The 16,373-nt window shown below is 43.4% G+C and overlaps 1 protein-coding gene across 1 annotated transcript in view; it reads right to left on the bottom strand.

The window, feature by feature from the left end:
- Window positions 1–1,966: 1,966 nt before the first annotated feature.
- The window catches only part of LOC142401425 (RING finger protein 145-like), a 28,639-nt gene continuing 14,232 nt past the window's right edge, over window positions 1,967–16,373 (bottom strand). The window contains exons 2-12 of the mRNA XM_075486837.1: window positions 14,214–14,465; window positions 10,802–10,910; window positions 10,288–10,379; window positions 9,024–9,259; window positions 8,719–8,894; window positions 7,715–7,855; window positions 7,450–7,632; window positions 7,033–7,180; window positions 6,461–6,583; window positions 6,126–6,359; window positions 1,967–6,048 (exon numbers count right to left, since the gene is read on the bottom strand). Of these exons, the coding sequence (XP_075342952.1) occupies window positions 5,401–6,048; window positions 6,126–6,359; window positions 6,461–6,583; window positions 7,033–7,180; window positions 7,450–7,632; window positions 7,715–7,855; window positions 8,719–8,894; window positions 9,024–9,259; window positions 10,288–10,379; window positions 10,802–10,910; window positions 14,214–14,397 (2,274 nt within the window). The 5' untranslated portion in view covers window positions 14,398–14,465 and the 3' untranslated portion in view covers window positions 1,967–5,400. The remainder of the gene's footprint in view (window positions 6,049–6,125; window positions 6,360–6,460; window positions 6,584–7,032; window positions 7,181–7,449; window positions 7,633–7,714; window positions 7,856–8,718; window positions 8,895–9,023; window positions 9,260–10,287; window positions 10,380–10,801; window positions 10,911–14,213; window positions 14,466–16,373) is intronic.

Genomic DNA, 16,373 nt, shown 5'->3' with positions numbered 1-16,373 from the left:
GATGAATCTGATCCGGAACCAGAACACCTTTTATTCAGGCAACATCACCCGGCTGCAGGCTCAACTCTGAGGCATTTTTTCAGCCTCACAACTTATTCCTGGTCGCCATTGTCTTCCGTAGGCCTGCGTTTCGCAGCCAAGCGCCACAAGACACACAAACAAAAGTGACAATAACAATAATTAGCTCAAAATAACAATGAACATAATTGAGGATAATTGCTAGCAGATTCCCCTGCTTCGTCTCTCCCTCTGGCACCATCTGTTATTTGAAACTATTTATCACGCCGCCGAGGAGGGAAGCCAAAACAACAACAAATGACATACAAATATTAATAGATACGGCAGTTTTTTTTATACATATAGAATGAAACCAATAGCAGTGCATTGATCTGCTGAGGCGCAAGGGGTCAACACGTCGCAAATAAATTCAGCAGGCTGTGAAAATGATTGGCAGGACGATCTGGCGCCATTCCAGGCTTTAATTCCCAAAGGTGGTTGAAAAACGCTCTTGACCTTGATTAAGGAGAAGAAGAGTCTTTTATGCTCCACTTTCCTGCTCATATAGACGGAGACAGAGGCGGGTCAGTGTGTGTGGAATTTACAGCAGAGAGAAGAGGCGTGAAGGCAGAGCTGCGAGGGCCTGAGGAACGGCTGGGGTGGGAAGAAACACCTGTGTTCACCGCTTATTTTATTATACATGTGTTAAATTTTTTTATTTTTTTAAAGGATAACGGTTTAAAGGAAATGTTCATCCGGGAGTGATGGTCGTGCACAGTTAAATTGTGTTCTAAGAAATGAAAGGGTTAAAAATAGATGAAATTAAAATCAATTATAAGGTGATTGTTTTTTTTTTTTTTTTGCTAAATCAATTGTCCCATTTAGGCTAAAGCAGGCCTTCTCAAAATGATAGGATGAGTCAGGAAGGCTTCTGTAGGTAAACTGCGCATCAGGGTGGGATTTATTCTAAACACATAGGTGTTAATTCACGTTTCACATGCTGAATTAAAACCCTTATAGGTGATCATTTATGTGGGGAAAAAACAAAACAATAATCCCGAAGTATAATCATGCAGAAACACGCATGAGCATTACCGGAAGTCTTTGAGCCACAGAAACAACATGGAAGATTAATAGAAAAATAATGCTTTTTATTTAAGAAAAAAACTCCAAAAACTCACTGATTTACACACCGAGTGCTGTAACGGGGTCTTCGGAGTGTGAGCGCGCGCGTGTGTCTGATGCGGCGGTTTCTTCCGTGTCGGTGTAAAAAATAAACATAAGAAGCACAATAGCACCATCTGGCGTCTGTTCAGTGCAACAGCAGCCCGCCGAACATTACGGTGATTTTCAGCTGCTCCGTCCGGTAACATGATGGATGACGGATGGTGAAAAAAGAAAACATATGCTTTAGACGCTCCCAATGACAATGTTTAGTTTTTTAATTAGCACTGTTATCATTCCATCTGAGTACTATGAACCGAAGATAAGAAATGTAATCATGTAGTGCTCTTGACCCGTGGGCCTCCTCCCACACGGACTGTCCCGTTCCGTGTCCACAGAAAAGCTCAGCTCCGGCCCCTGTTTTAAAAAAAAAAAAAAAAAAAAAAAAAAAAAATGTATGCTGCCCCGGGGGCAGTTCTCCTCTCAGGTGGACTTCTGTAGTATGGACACTTTTCTGGCTCCAGCAATCAAGCGTCAGGTGGGTCATTTTTCAGGAAGTCAAACTTTTCTACAGAAAAGATGCAAACTCAACGACAGATGAATGAATTAAATAAGCTGCTTTGTCTCATCTGTGCTTTACTTATTCTATAAAATACGTGCATGTATACTCCACAGACAGTATTACACAATATGCATGCACACACACACACACACACACACACACACACACACACACACAGTCAAACCAAGCATTAATAAAGACCAGAGAGTTTCCAGAGTGGATGGTTCTTTTTTTTATTAGACATTCACTTTCTGCAAAAAAAAAAAACAAAACAAAAAAAAAACAAAAAAACAAACAAGGCAACGCCAGACATCCGGTCCAAAGCCAACTGTGGGACATCTTAACAGAACATGGCCGGCATTCAGAGCCAGGATCTTTATAAAGCAGGTCCTAAATCTGTGTGAGCTGAAATGAACCAGACAAAAAGAACAAGTGAAAGTAAATCTGAGGGAGAGCAGCCCCGAACATGGCACCCTTCTGAGACATCGCTCCACACATCTGTCTGTCAGAGACAACAACACTGGGCAGCTGGGTTAAATAAACAACAACAAAAACAACACAAGAGAGAGAATCTCTTCAGAGTGATATCTGCAGCCGTGGACACATTTCCCACATTTGCTTACAATTCTGATGGAATCATTTCACCAGGAATAGTTCAAATTGCAGTCTCCAAAACATCTGGATTTCAGACTTTAAGTGAGTGACCAGATGAGATTATTATTTCTCCTGGTTACTCGGGTTCAATGGAACATTCCTCTCACAGCATCAGTGTTAGACCACCGGACCCCCATCTATCAGCAAGTCAATCAGAAGCAGTAACAGCATGAATCATTTCAGCTGATAGGAACACGTGTAGGGGGGGTGCTGCTGTACATCTCCACATGTGTGGAAGCTCCTGACAGAAGGAGCTGAATGCTGCTCATTAAAAGGAGCTGCAGCGATGCTGACATGTGGAGCAGTGGCTCACAGGCTTCTCACCAGTGCATTTCAAACAGAGTTAACCTCGCAGCTAAAATTCAGACAACGCCGGAATGCAAATAATGCATTTAAACTTTGCCCATTTCTAAGATGAGCCCATATCTGGGTGTCCACCAGTTTCAATACCTTTGAGTGGACTAAATACTGAGAATGTGGAAACATGGGATGCTCACAGCGCGTCACGGCTCACAGTCTGCTCAAACACGGGAGAGAAAACCGGGCAAATCCGAGTTACTCATCATTTAATGCTGCGATGCAAAGTCACAAAGAGCTGCCAATGACCATCACCCCCCCCCCCCCTCACGGTTCCATCCAACCGGCGATCTCTCTGCATGTCGGATCAGAAGCTCAGAGAGAAAAGAGCCTCCAGGTCCTCCGTACCCGCATCGGGTGCTTCATTTTAAACCAAAGTCGTCTTTAAAAAGAAAACTAAACGAGAGAGAAGCTGCATACAGAAAGTCCAAATGTTTACCTTTCAGAGGAACATGTGCAAAATACAAACCCTACATTTCATCTCTTAAAAAACCCAAAATAAAACACAAAGTTAAACGGCATTGGCCAGGTTTGATCCTACACCGATCATGTATTCATTCTCAGCCCTGCAGCCAATGCCTTCCAAAGTCAACAATGAAGTCATTCAGAGTAATAAGACCTTTAGTTAGAGCGGTGGTAATACTGTTATGGGTTAACTAGTGCGCCTCCTGTCCGTCAGCGCCACGCTGATCCCACTCCTAACAGTACGGAGTGATCACACCAGCCCGACGGCGCGTCATACAGACAGGAGAGGCGCGTAACACTGACCGCTGTGGGACCAGAGAGCAGATCTTCCCCCTCAGCTTAGGAAGAAACCCCGCCTCGATCATATAAATGCATCAACACTCCTATGGTTTAACGTAGACGCCATACAGAGCAACATCTCTATACATCACACAGACGGGCTGGGCTGTTTCCTCCTTCAAACATCAGAGGGTATTTGGTTGCCGACAGCCACAGAACAGCTTTGGAGCGTCGCTAGTATAAATGACATTAGTGCAAATACAACCCAAAAGAGAAAAAAAAGAGAGAGAGAGAGAAAGAAAAGGTCAAAGGTAGAAAAGACATTGGTAGCAAGGTTAGAGCACGTTGAGGACAAAAATAAATTCTGTGGGAAGAGTGGCAGCGTGCAAGCTGTACATGTGAGCGTGCATCCTCAAGTTCGAGTCTCTCAGTCAAACACTCTGCACTCTTTACATTGCCATCCTGGGCCATTTACTAAGAGCCACCTTTAGTGGTGTGTGTGTGTGTGTGTGTGTGTGTGTGTGTGTGAGGGTCCATGTGCATGTAGGGATTAGGAAAAGAAAGCTATCAAATGGCTCAATTTGCTGGTAGTGACTTCTCATGGAGTGAAGTGACTGAGCAGCAGGAGAATGTTGATGGTCTAAGAAACACGGATCTTCAGAGTGATACCCCAAAATGACAAGCTGGGTACGTCTGTCAGCTGAGCTGGGCAGGATGAGTGTGTATGAATGAAATCAAGCCAACAGCAGCAGAGTTGGGCTCCGTGTCAGCTCTGCACTTATTTACACTCCACAACCTGTAGCCTTTAATCCCCTCCGCCAAGTGGCTCTACTTTTTCAGTCCTTCAGCACTGCGTTGTGTCCAATAAAGAGTTGTAAAAATGACCTCAAAAATAACATTTCTGTAACAGCAATAGAAAACTTTGGCAATGAGGAATAGAGCCGTTTGTTGGTTTTTTTTGCTGGGACCAGCCAAACAAGTTTGATTCAAATATTGAAGCAGTATAATAGCGAAAGCTTGACATACGAAATTAATTAGTTATTCCAAGTGAACCCACTGACTTTTATACACAACAAATGACGAGACCATAGCATGTATCCTCTGCTTAGCACCAGGCTTCAGGCTTCAGAAACAACATTCAGTCCGATTAATGCTCGGTAGTCACTAAAACTCAGAGCAACGTCACCCAGGAGAGACGACCAACACCGCTCCAACCCAAAGAACGCGTCGACTTTATGAAATGTTAAGACTTCTTCCATCAGTCATCCGTACCCTATCACAGCTGTTTCCACCTCTGATCCATTCTTCAACACGTCATGGCACATAGGGGCCACAGAGAAAGCCAAAGTGTGCAGCAGTGACAGAGAAGCTGCACAAACCAAGGCATGGAGGGGCCACAAACCAAGGCATGGAGGGGCCACAAACCAAGGCATGGAGGGGCCAACCAGTGCGTCGATCACCTGGCAGATATACGAAGAATAAGGACGACACAAGTCATTCGGAAATGCCACCATCGGTATGAAATTCCATGTAAAAAACTTCCTCCGTCATGATACTTCTTTTAACAATTCACATTTTGTAGACATGATATAGTACAACCAGTTATTTCTCGGATTAGACTACCGTCCCCGAAAAGACAAAAATAAGACGTGAAAAAACTGTCAGCGTGACGTGTGTGGGATGCGTTAAGATTAACTGTTCTCAGGTAACCGTCTAAAAAGTACCAACATCCAAGGAAACCGTAACCGCGGTCGTTTTTCTCACAAACACGGAGTGATGAGGATCTGCTTTGGATTATTTTCTCTCTCAAAGGAGATATGAAGGAGTTGGATTTGCCACACGATGGGACAGGTAGAAGCAGATGGAGTATTTCAGACTGTCTGTGCATGCATGCATGTATGTTGTGTGTGTTGCAGTGCAGTTCAGAGACTGCGTGGGAGGGCAGAAGGTTCCTCAGAGTGGCAGGTGGGCTGCTCAGAGTGCGATGGGGGGTCAGAGGATGACACCGAGTGGGGCTCAGGCTCAGCTGGTGTCATCTCTGAAGGGGCAAGTACCTGCGAAGACGAGTGGTGAACCAAGGAGGGGGCAACTGTGTGGGGGCAGCATGGAGGAGTGGGGGGCATGTCCAATGTGTCAGGAGAAGAGGGGGAGGATGAAGACACATGATCTGCTGGCAACTGGTTCTGCAGAGAATCAGTCACAAGTGGATAAGAGGAACAGGAGGAAGCTGATGATGGAGGCGTGTCGAGGTTCAGGGGTGAAGAGGGCGAGCCAGGGCAGGTGGAGGAGGAGGAGGAGCTTTCTCCAGCTGATGTGGCAGGTCCGTTATCTCTCTCCTTGTCGACTGATGCTTTTTCTTCCCCACCACCTGAAAGGTTGTTGGCTGAGGCCTCTTCCTGTCCTGCAGGGCTTTGATTGGCTGCAGGAGTGTCTTGGCTGGGGACAGCTGGTGTTTGGCTCTTTAGTTGTGAATGACAAAGAGGACACGTTTCCTGGACATACAACCATTTCTTCAGACAGCCAGCGTGGAAGAAATGGCTGCACGGAGTGATCACAGCGCTGTTCATGTCCTGCAAGGAATCAAACTCAGCATCAGCGTCGCTTCACACGTTCCTGCTTCTCCAGAAACACACAGAACTTTGCATACCTGGAAGCAGATAGCACAGATGTCGTTGTACTGCTCCAGCTGCGCCTTGCTTGCTGTGGGGAGGCTTTTGATCTTGTTTACAGCATCTCTCCTGAGCAGGAAGCTCTGCCAGCCCAGCTGGGCTCTGAGCCACACGTTATAGTACGAGTGGACCAAGATGATGGTGCTGCCCATGACACTCCACTCGCCAAATACTGTCTCTGACACGCCGTAGCACACCACACACACTGCCACCTGGAAAGGTAGGGAATCACTGACAGTGAGGTTCTGGGAGACACTGATGTGTGCGTGTGTGTGTGTGTGTGTGTGTGTGTGTGTGTGTGTGAGATATTTACCAAAAACTCCAGCAATCTGTAGGTCCCATTGACACAGTAAATGACCTCGTCCATGTTTTCCACGGGAGCCTTACGAAACTCCTCCACCATGAAGAGGACATAGATTAGCAGAGTGCCAAGAACCTGGAGGGGATGAAGGAGGTCTCATTGTTATTCAGCTGCAGAAAAGCTAAATGCAAAATATACGGTTAAAGAATTCCTCTGCTTCCTGCCTGTGCTACCCCAACCAGCCCCCACCACGAACACACTCCTCAGGTTTTGCATCGTTCATCTTAAAGCACTTAAAAGATAAAAAGTAGGCACACATGAGACGGTCTGCTGTGGCTGAAGGCTGAAGAGACGCGCCATGTCTGGTGGGATTCCCAGCATCTCCTGTCAACATTTGTTGAAGATCTGTTGAAGTGCCCTTGGGCAAAATACCAAATCAAGGAGTTTCCCAAATGGATGCACGAGTGCATATGTGTGTGTGTGTTTGTTCTCATTTAGTGCTTTTTCTTTCATTTGTACACAGAGGAATGTGAAGCGCTTTATAAAAGCAGTGCGTTCAGGATTCGGCTGCAGCGGACTCGTACCTGCAGCGAGGTGAGGATTGACGAGGAGATGATGATGAGGAGCCAGAAGTCCATGTGGAAGAACTGACAGATCATATAAGCCATGTACGCTGGAAAAATCAGCAAGAAGAGGCAGAGAGACACCGCTCGGAAGTGCTTCCACAAACTCCTGCAGGAGCAGCAGCAGAGTGAGCACAGCAGAAGGCAAACAGGCTCGTCTGTGTCAACACTTTGCTAAAAGGCTTTCATTCAGGTTGGATTTCCTGTTTCCAAAACAACTGCCTGCCTTTAAGATTACACATATATACTTCGTGTTGGCCTTTAAATGCAGTGTGAAAAAATAAACAGTCATCACTCATGAAAGGCATTCTGCACTTTGTTTTAAGTTTGTGATCGAGGTTTCTAGTTAAAAGTTATTTTATATAGTGCATGTCTTACTTGTCTCTGGAGGCTCCCAGGGCCAGTACGATGGGGTCAGCTATCTCCAGCATGGACTGCAGGATGGAAGCAACAACGATGAAGAGGATAATGGAGAGGAGGAATGCTCTGTGGATGACCTGCAGCTCTATCAGGCCAGTTTGGACAGCAAGGATGAGCAGAGTGATGCCTTCTGTCATCCCTCTGTACAGATGGAAACAGAAAACCGTCGTTATTAACAGTACAGACACACCAGCAGAGAGAGAGCTCACACACATCTACTCACCTGTGCATGGTGTTGTCATTCATAAAAGCTCTGTAGCCCTGCAGGTAGAACTTGCACAGAGTGAGAACTCCCAGTGCGATGAAGGACACAGTGAAAACCAGACCCAGCAGAGAGTAAGGTGTACTGCAGCATTCTGCAATACTGAGGACACAGATGGAGGAGAGAGCAGGGTGGGGGGGGCAGAAGGGAGGGCAGTGAATACGGATTACAGAGATACAATCAACTTTAGCTGGTTTAAGAGTTGATGCACCCATCCATCATCATGGTGCAGCAGTGACTACCTGCTGTAATCCAATTCTACCCGAGAACACAAACCAATGCTCATTCAACACGGTCCTGCTTCTACACCATCTTATGTGGTTCGTCCTGCCACCCTCACTGAAGATTTAACCTCCAGGTGGACAAACCATTCAACTGCTCATCATGAAATCCAGGAACATTACGTTTATTCTATTTTCACTAACTGAATCATAGGAGAGCAGCGGTAATACACCAAAAGGAACAGAGCAGTGCATCAGCTCAGCTTTGCAACAGGTGTTCTCAGAGGTGCTGTTGTCCTCAGACCCGTCAGTCCATCCTCAGAACTCCTGGGGCTTCTGAAATCTGTTCACAAGTCATCAATCAGGTCCACCACTGTGCCACCACGATGACAGGTTAGCCTGGATATACTTCATGGAGAATTCAAGATCTAAGACGATTACCTGATTACCTTAGTCAACACCATCACGTAAAGGTTTCCTTTGACTATGAAAAAGATTTAAGGTCCTTCTTAGTGAAGTTTACAGACTTTTCCTTTAGTTTGTACTCTATTTGTTCTGTGCTGCAGCTTATGAGATCATGTACCAAATACTTCCATTTCTCAAGTTAGGGAGACAGAAAATTATATAACAGGTAGTTTATTACAAAATATGTTTCAAAGTCTTACACATATCATAAAAGACGACACGTATCCATATAAAACACTGTTAAAGATCTGTTTTATTACAGTGGGGCCAATTATTTACCTTGTAAGAAAGAGGAAAAGAAGCCTCTCCCTTGAGGTAGGCTGGTCTCTGGTGCTAAAGTAGGAATAGATCTGCAGAGCGAACAGCAGGAGCCAGAAACACATGAAGAGCACTGGAAGGACCAGCTGGTTCCACAAAGACATACCTAAAGCTAACAGGCCGTACACTTCCACCACCTGAGGGGGAAAAAGAGGGAGCGAGAGATGGGAATAATTAGGACCAACACTTCTGATATTACAGAATATCATTTCAGAACTACTCAGACTAAAAACTCTGCAACTGTAGACCGGATTCAAAGTTTTTACCTGAGCCAGCTCTCTGTACGCAGTCTTGGCCAGGTTATATGGTACCAGTAAGTTAGAGGCCAGGAAGTAAATGACCTCCAAGCCAGTGAAGATCATGGAGAACCTATTGATGAAAACAATAGTCTCCAGAGGGACCAGACACAGCCTGGCCACCAGGGGGAGGAGGTGAGCAGAGAAAAGCCATATCCTCTTGGTCTGCATCACACAGGAACACAGCGTACACACCACCAGCTGACCTGAAAGGCAATGCATGTGCACACGCACACACACACAGAGACACAGAGACACACACACAGAGACACACACACACAGATGTCTGTGAACAAACTCTTTTAAAACAGCTTTCTTTGATGCATTGGACACCTGCATTACTGTAACACTCTGTACTTTGGTGTGTCCCAGTCATGCCTGTCTCGCCTCCAGCTGGTGCAGAATGCAGCTGCACGTCTTTTAACTAGTGCACTGGCTGCCTGTTCATTTCATCCGTTTTTAAATCTTTAGATGGTCTCGCTCTGCCCCACCTCTCTGAGCTTTTACAACTGCATTGCCCCTCCGGTCGCTCAGCGGAGCGGCTTCTCCTGGACGTGCCGGAAGCTCAGAGGAGACATCAGAGGAGACAGAGCTTTTTCTGTGGCTTTGGAACTTGCTGCCGCTGCACATCAGAAAAGCGTCTTCACTGTGTATTTTTAAAGCTGCTCTTAAACCCTAACCCAGCATGAGAAAGCTCATTTTATTTGTTTTATATCGTCTTATATATGTCCTCTGTGTTAATCTTTTGGATCCATCTATGTGTTTTTAACGCTTCGTGTACCATTTGTGCAGCACTTTGGTCTGTTGCTGCTGTTTTTAAAGTTCTTTATAAATAAAGTTGGCTTGGCTTGTTTTTACTTTCTGTGTAACGAGGAATGAACCAGTTTTTAAATCAGAATGTCCACCCATGTATAGACCATAAAAGACAAAGCAAGTGGACTTTATCCTCAAACCTTTCAGTAACACTCTATTTTTGTTGGTTTCCCTTTCTCAGACTTTTACTGTACAACCAAATCAGCACTCTGTATGGTCTATTTATAACTCCATCCCTTTTCCCAGGTAAGATAAAGACAGGTCTCATAAACCAGACACTGCAACATTTTCCATTTAAACTATATTACTTTTAAAGTACTAAATGTGCCGGTGAAGGACAATTTAAACAGCCAATGAAAATACTTTCTTTTACAATTCTATACACACACGTGTCTTCATGCATTAACGTGCAGTACAGTACCTATGAGTGCAGTGGTGAATCTGTTCATGGAGAGCAGTTCCAGGTAGACGGGTCCTTCATAGCCAGAATCCAGTTCGCTGCGAACATAATCCCTGAAAAGGGGTCAAAATGCTAAGTATTCAGGCAAATGTAACGTGAACTGTGACAAAACTGATATACAGTATAACACAACTCCAATATCTCCAGCCAAGAGGAAACCCACATTAGCCAAAGTCATATGTTTTGGGTAAAAGTCTTGCAGAAAATAAACTACACTGCACAGCCACCGCTATCTCAACGTAAATCTAAAGATGGAAAAACTGAGAAACCCATGAAAAGACATTTTAATACTGAAACATTAGGTAGGTGTTTATATGCCTGAGAGAATATAGCCACCAAAAACTGGAAATCTCACAGTGCTGATGAAATGTGAGATTTAGAAACAATCCATGGAAAACATTCTCAGTGGGTTTAAGCCTCTGTGTGTGTGTGTGTGTGTGTGTGTGTGTGTGTGTGTGTGTGTGTGTGTGTGTACCTCGAGACTTGGTGTCCAGCAAACAGCAGCAGGGCCGTGAGAACATACAGGTAGAGTTTAACTAGGTGCTGACGAGGCAGAGTCAGGAGCACCAAGCTCAGAATGTAGCCTGCCAGGAAAACAAATGCCTTTAAAAACATCTACACCATTTCCTGTTTGTACACCTCATTGAGTTTCCAGTCACAAATCTGACATCCGATGCTGATGTGTGACAGATGTTGCATGTGACATCTAACAGTTGAACCACGGGAGTCTTTGCTGTAGACAGCCTTACCATACAAGTGTCCACAACCTAAAACATGTCCAGAAACCTTTGAGTGCTGAGCAACGGTTCCTTCAGTTTTACTGCCCGGCTCCCCCTTTATCCCGCTGGTCCACCCACAGTGTTCATCAGCGCATACCAAGCATACTGCCTCATTAACAAACTGCAGCCAAGTTTGAGAGCGCTCACAGCCATAAAAAACACACAGACAATGAAAACTCAACACAAGGCTGAATCAAAATGTGTAAGTGAGGCTTTGCTTCGTAAACTGCACAGCTACTTGAATCCTGCCGTTCAGGCGTTGCTTTATAAGCTAATGTCTTCACAATTGCAGCAGCCTGAGCAGTAACTATGCCCACTGTGTACCCTGTGCAACAAAAAAAGAATAACCGTCTTCTCAAAAAAACTGGCCTTTCAACCACAGAACACCGAGACGATATTTTCTTGCTGCAACTGAATCCTTTCCTCGTGTCTGACAGAGCCACAGACACATTTAACAGTGGTATCACATTAAAGGGAAAGTTCGTCTTTTTTAAACCTGGAGTTTATTTCTGGCATACGTTCATCTACTCAAGGTAGATGAACATATTTTATGCCAGAAATAAGGTCCAGATTTAAAAAAAAATTAACTTCCCCTTTAACTATGACTGGCACAGATGTCTCACACTTCCTGAATGCCAAAGCTGAATGAGTAAAACTGCATTCAGCCTCCATTTATTCGTCCATTCTTTAACAATTAGGTACATCACTTGGCCCTGGTTACACCCCACTTGTCAAGCCAAATAATCTGACTGTTATGAAGTCCCTACAAAGCCCAGCATTATGGCTTACAAACAGCCAGCCACAAAGAAGCATTCTGACACGGACCAAATTGAATACCAAGCCATATATCTCTTAGAGGGAAGAAAACACCCAATTCCAATGAAAAGCTGAAAACCAAGACTACTCAGTATCATATGAAATAAACACAGTGCAGATGTTCATAGAATGACAGATGATTGACAGGTGTTTAAACTATAAAAACTGTAAAGAGTAATGTGCTCTTCTACTCCAATGATCTAACAGATGTCTATTCAGAAGGGATATATGTACACTAAATTGTTAAAGGGATAGTTCGCCTCTTTTGACATGAAGCTGTATGACACCCATATTAGCAATATCATTTATGAACATTGACTTACCCCCCGCTGCGTCCTGTGAGCCGAGTTCCAGCTGAGTTTTGGCGTTGACGAAGGTAGTCCGGCTAGTTGTCTGGGGCTTAAAAAATAAAGCGTTTTGCTTCCAGTACATGCTTCCATTAGGTAACATTATTAGACAGCATGGCATAAATTTCCATTGCTGTGCTGATGATACCCAGTTGTACTTATCTATAAAACCAGATGAACCCAATAGGTTGGTCAGACTACAAGCATGTCTTAAAGACATAAAGACCTGGATGACTCAGAACTGTCTGCTTCTAAATTCAGACAAAACTGAAGTCGTTATCTTTGGACCTGAGAGCTTCAGGGAAAAATTGTCTAGCTATATAGTTACTCTAGATGGTATTTCATTGGCTTCCAGTTCTACAGTGAGGAACCTTGGAGTTATTTTTGACCAGAACTTATCATTTGACTCGCATATAAAACAGGTTTCTAGGACTGCCTTCTTTCATCTTCGTAATATTGTTAAAATCAGGAACATCTTGTCTCAGAGTGATGCAGAAAAACTAATTCATGCATTTGTTACTTCAAGATTGGACTACTGTAATTCTTTATTATTGGGCTGTCCCACATATTCTCTGAAAAGCCTTCAGCTGATCCAAAATGCTGCAGCCAGAGTTCTGATGAGAACTAACAGGAGAGATCATATTTCTCCAGTTTTAGCTTTTCTTCATTGGCTCCCTGTTAAATTCAGAATAGAATTTAAGATTCTTCTCCTTACATATAAAGCTCTTAATGACCGAGCTCCATCATATCTTAAAGATCTCATTGTAAGATATTTTCCTAACAGAGCACTTCGTTCTTAAACTGCAGGTTTACTTGAGGTTCCCAGAGTTTCTAAAAGTAGAATGGGAGGCAGAGCCTTCAGTTATCAGACCCCTCTCTTGTGGAATAAGCTGCCAGTAAATGTCCGGGAAGCAGACACCCTTTCCACTTTTAAGACCAGGCTTAAAACGTTTTGATAAAGCTTATAGTTAGGGATGGCTCAAGTGATCCTGAAACATCCCATAGTTAAGCTGCTATAGGCCTAGACTGCTGGGGAGCTCATCTGTCACACCTTTCCTCACTTTACTCTCTTTTTCCCCTGTTTAATTTCTCAAATGACATTATGTGTAATTGACATTATTGTGGTCATTAACTCGTGTTTCCCTGTTCCAACAGATATCCTTTCAATGGTGTTACAGTGTTTGTTGTCCCCTCTTTTCTGTCTTCTCAAACCCCAGCTGGTCGAGGCGGATGGCCACCCTTCTTGAGTCTGGTTCTGCCAGAGGTTTCTTCCTGTTAATTGGCTCTATATGAACAAATTGGATTATTTTATGAATAATTATGATTACAATTAATTTAATTCCAATTGGCTTGAATTGGACTTTATTATCTAAGTGCCTTGAGATGACATTTGTTGTATTTGACGCTATATAAATAAAAATGAATTGAATTCTCAAAACAATATGCGTTCAAAAGAGTAATACATTTGCATCACAAAATCGTCCATCTATAAAAAGTCAGACCTCACATCGCTTGGCGCCGTTTCTGCCTCCCTTCATATCAATGCGTTCAGCCACCTAGCGATAGCCGCACCGGTTACGGTGTTTACTGCTCAGAAGCAGGGGACTGCTCGGTCTGCACAGTTTACACAGCCCGTAGTGATACAAAGGTAGAGAGAAATAGCGCAAAGTGATGTGAGGTCTGACTTTTTCTGGATGGACGATTTTGTGATGCAAATGTATTACTCTTTTGAACGCATATTGAGAAGCAAGACGCTTTATTTTTTAAGCCCTAGCCAACTAGCCGGACTACCTTCGTCAACGCCAAAACTCGGCTGGAACTCGGCTCACAGGTAGCCGCAGGGGGCTAAGTCAATGTTCATAAATGATATTGCTAATATGGGATGTCATACAGCTTCATGTCAAAAGAGGCGAACTATCCCTTTAAGTGTGTGTATTACACTCACCTACGTAGTGCAGGTAGAGTGCCAAATATTTGTACTGAAACAGAGGGTTGTTGGACAGGCTGGAGCGCTGGATCTTCTGGAAGAAGGAGCTAACATCCCAGCGGTACAGGACGTCCAGCAGCATGATGCTGGGAACACGCAGGCCCACATTGAGCACCGCCTCTACACGGTCCTTCACTGCCATGGCCTCAGGTTAACCTCTGATCAGCGGACAGAACTGACCACAGAGACGGAATGCTGATTGTGGGCGCTCTGTACAGAAAGAAAGAAACAAAGAAAAACAGAAGATGGACGTTTAATATGCTGCTGCTTACAGAGGATGAGGGTAAACATATGGGGGAGAAAAGGCAAAGTAGGAGCAAAGGCAGGGGTTTAATGAGGGTCACAGAGAGGCAGAGAGCCACAGGGGAAGTACAAAAGAAAAGAGAACTGACAAAACACTCAAACAATTTCACAGGAAACAAAAACTGCCTTTTCATCTGTGATCTACAGTGGGAAGTGAATGTAAATCTAACCATATGCAGAACAACTTTATGCAGTTTTATTTTGGTTGGCTGAACACCTGAACAGATCACATGTAATTACTGTAAAACACCAGAACTCATATGAAGAAGATGGTTCATACATTCAATGAAAATGTTCATGGCATCACAACCGGACAGGGCGCTATGGACTGACTCACCGGACCTGGAGTCTAAAGATAATTTACATTTAACTCATTTAGGCCTAAAACGTCTGGAAAAGAATGCCTGTAAAACCTATGGGCGATTTCAGAAATACCCCCTAAAACCTAAGGTTTTTCTGGAAATTCAGCAATTGTGTCAACGCCTACTAAATGATTGATTTCTCAGACTCTGTAGCAGATAGAAACAAAATTCAAAAAGTATTTGAGAGCTTACACCTGTGGCTTTCTTTGGAAATTGATTTTATTTACATACACCTTCACGAAAATAGAAAATGTAAAAAGTGAAGTGCAGGAACAGCACTATTTTCAATAAAAAAAAAAAAACAGTAATAAAATAAAATAAAAAGTCAAGTGCAGGAACAGCGCTATTTTCAATAAAAAAAACAGTAATAAAATAAAATAAAAAGTCAAGTTCAGGAACAGCGCTATTTTCAATTAGAAAACAGTAATAAAATAAAATAAAATTTAATTTTATATTTAAATTATTTAATTATTTTACCGCCAGTAATCTTTTCGTACTGGCAGCACAAGGAGTCCCATGCCCATTCACATTCCAATAAATGTTTTCATCTCCGGCACAGTTACGTGTGACCACCTTGCCATCTTTGCTCAAGCTGGAGTCTGAAGTACCTGGTCACTGTATCTATTCGTCTCGGAAATAAGATGCCCAAAGCTCCTCAGTAAAAATATGATTAAATGCCTGCAACGGTGTTGCATCTGCAGGTAAATCGACTTTCACCCCTGGTGTGCGGTTGAAATCTCTCCGTCGATTACGGTGGTAATTGTCAGTCTTCCACTCACATTCAAACCCTTCAAAATCATCCTCAAACATATGTGCTAGCCATAAATCTCGATCAATTGGGTCAGCACGTTCATCAGCATCATCAAAGCAAATAAATTCCTCACAATCGCTAATGTCTGAAATGTCTTCCCACTGAAAGTCCTCCATGCTTGTTCGATATAACCTAACTTCAAAAAAATGACACGAGGAACATGCCGACACTCTCACGTGTCTATTATAATGCATTTGATTGGCGCAGAGGTCAATAATTGGTGCAAAACAACCTTATACATGAAAAAAGACGTATACGCTTTCCCGGCCTTAAAAGGTAGAATAACGAAACAGTGCCCCCGGCTTTAAAGGTAGAAATGTGGCAATGCTCTCCCGGCCTCAATGGGTTAACATGATCAGAACAACCCATACAAAATGTTTGTATGCGATGATGAAACACAGCACTCATATACTCTTTATGACACGAACAAAATTCAGAAGGTTAATGGTAATAATACCAGGAGTTAGGGCTGGGCGATATATCGATATATTTTTAAATAAGATATGGAATTAGACCATATTGCATATATCGATATAGTTCAAATATCGGAAACAGGTAATCTCAAGTTGATGTTTAAAAACGTTTTTCTTAAACTGAGCACTTTATTTTGTTATCTCTTTATATATATATATATATATATAT

Source organism: Odontesthes bonariensis, chromosome 16 (genome assembly GCF_027942865.1).
Source record: "Odontesthes bonariensis isolate fOdoBon6 chromosome 16, fOdoBon6.hap1, whole genome shotgun sequence".
NCBI lineage: Eukaryota > Metazoa > Chordata > Actinopteri > Atheriniformes > Atherinopsidae > Odontesthes > Odontesthes bonariensis.
The sequence above is the reverse complement of the archived record's forward strand: the minus strand, read 5'-3'. Positions and strand labels throughout refer to the sequence as shown.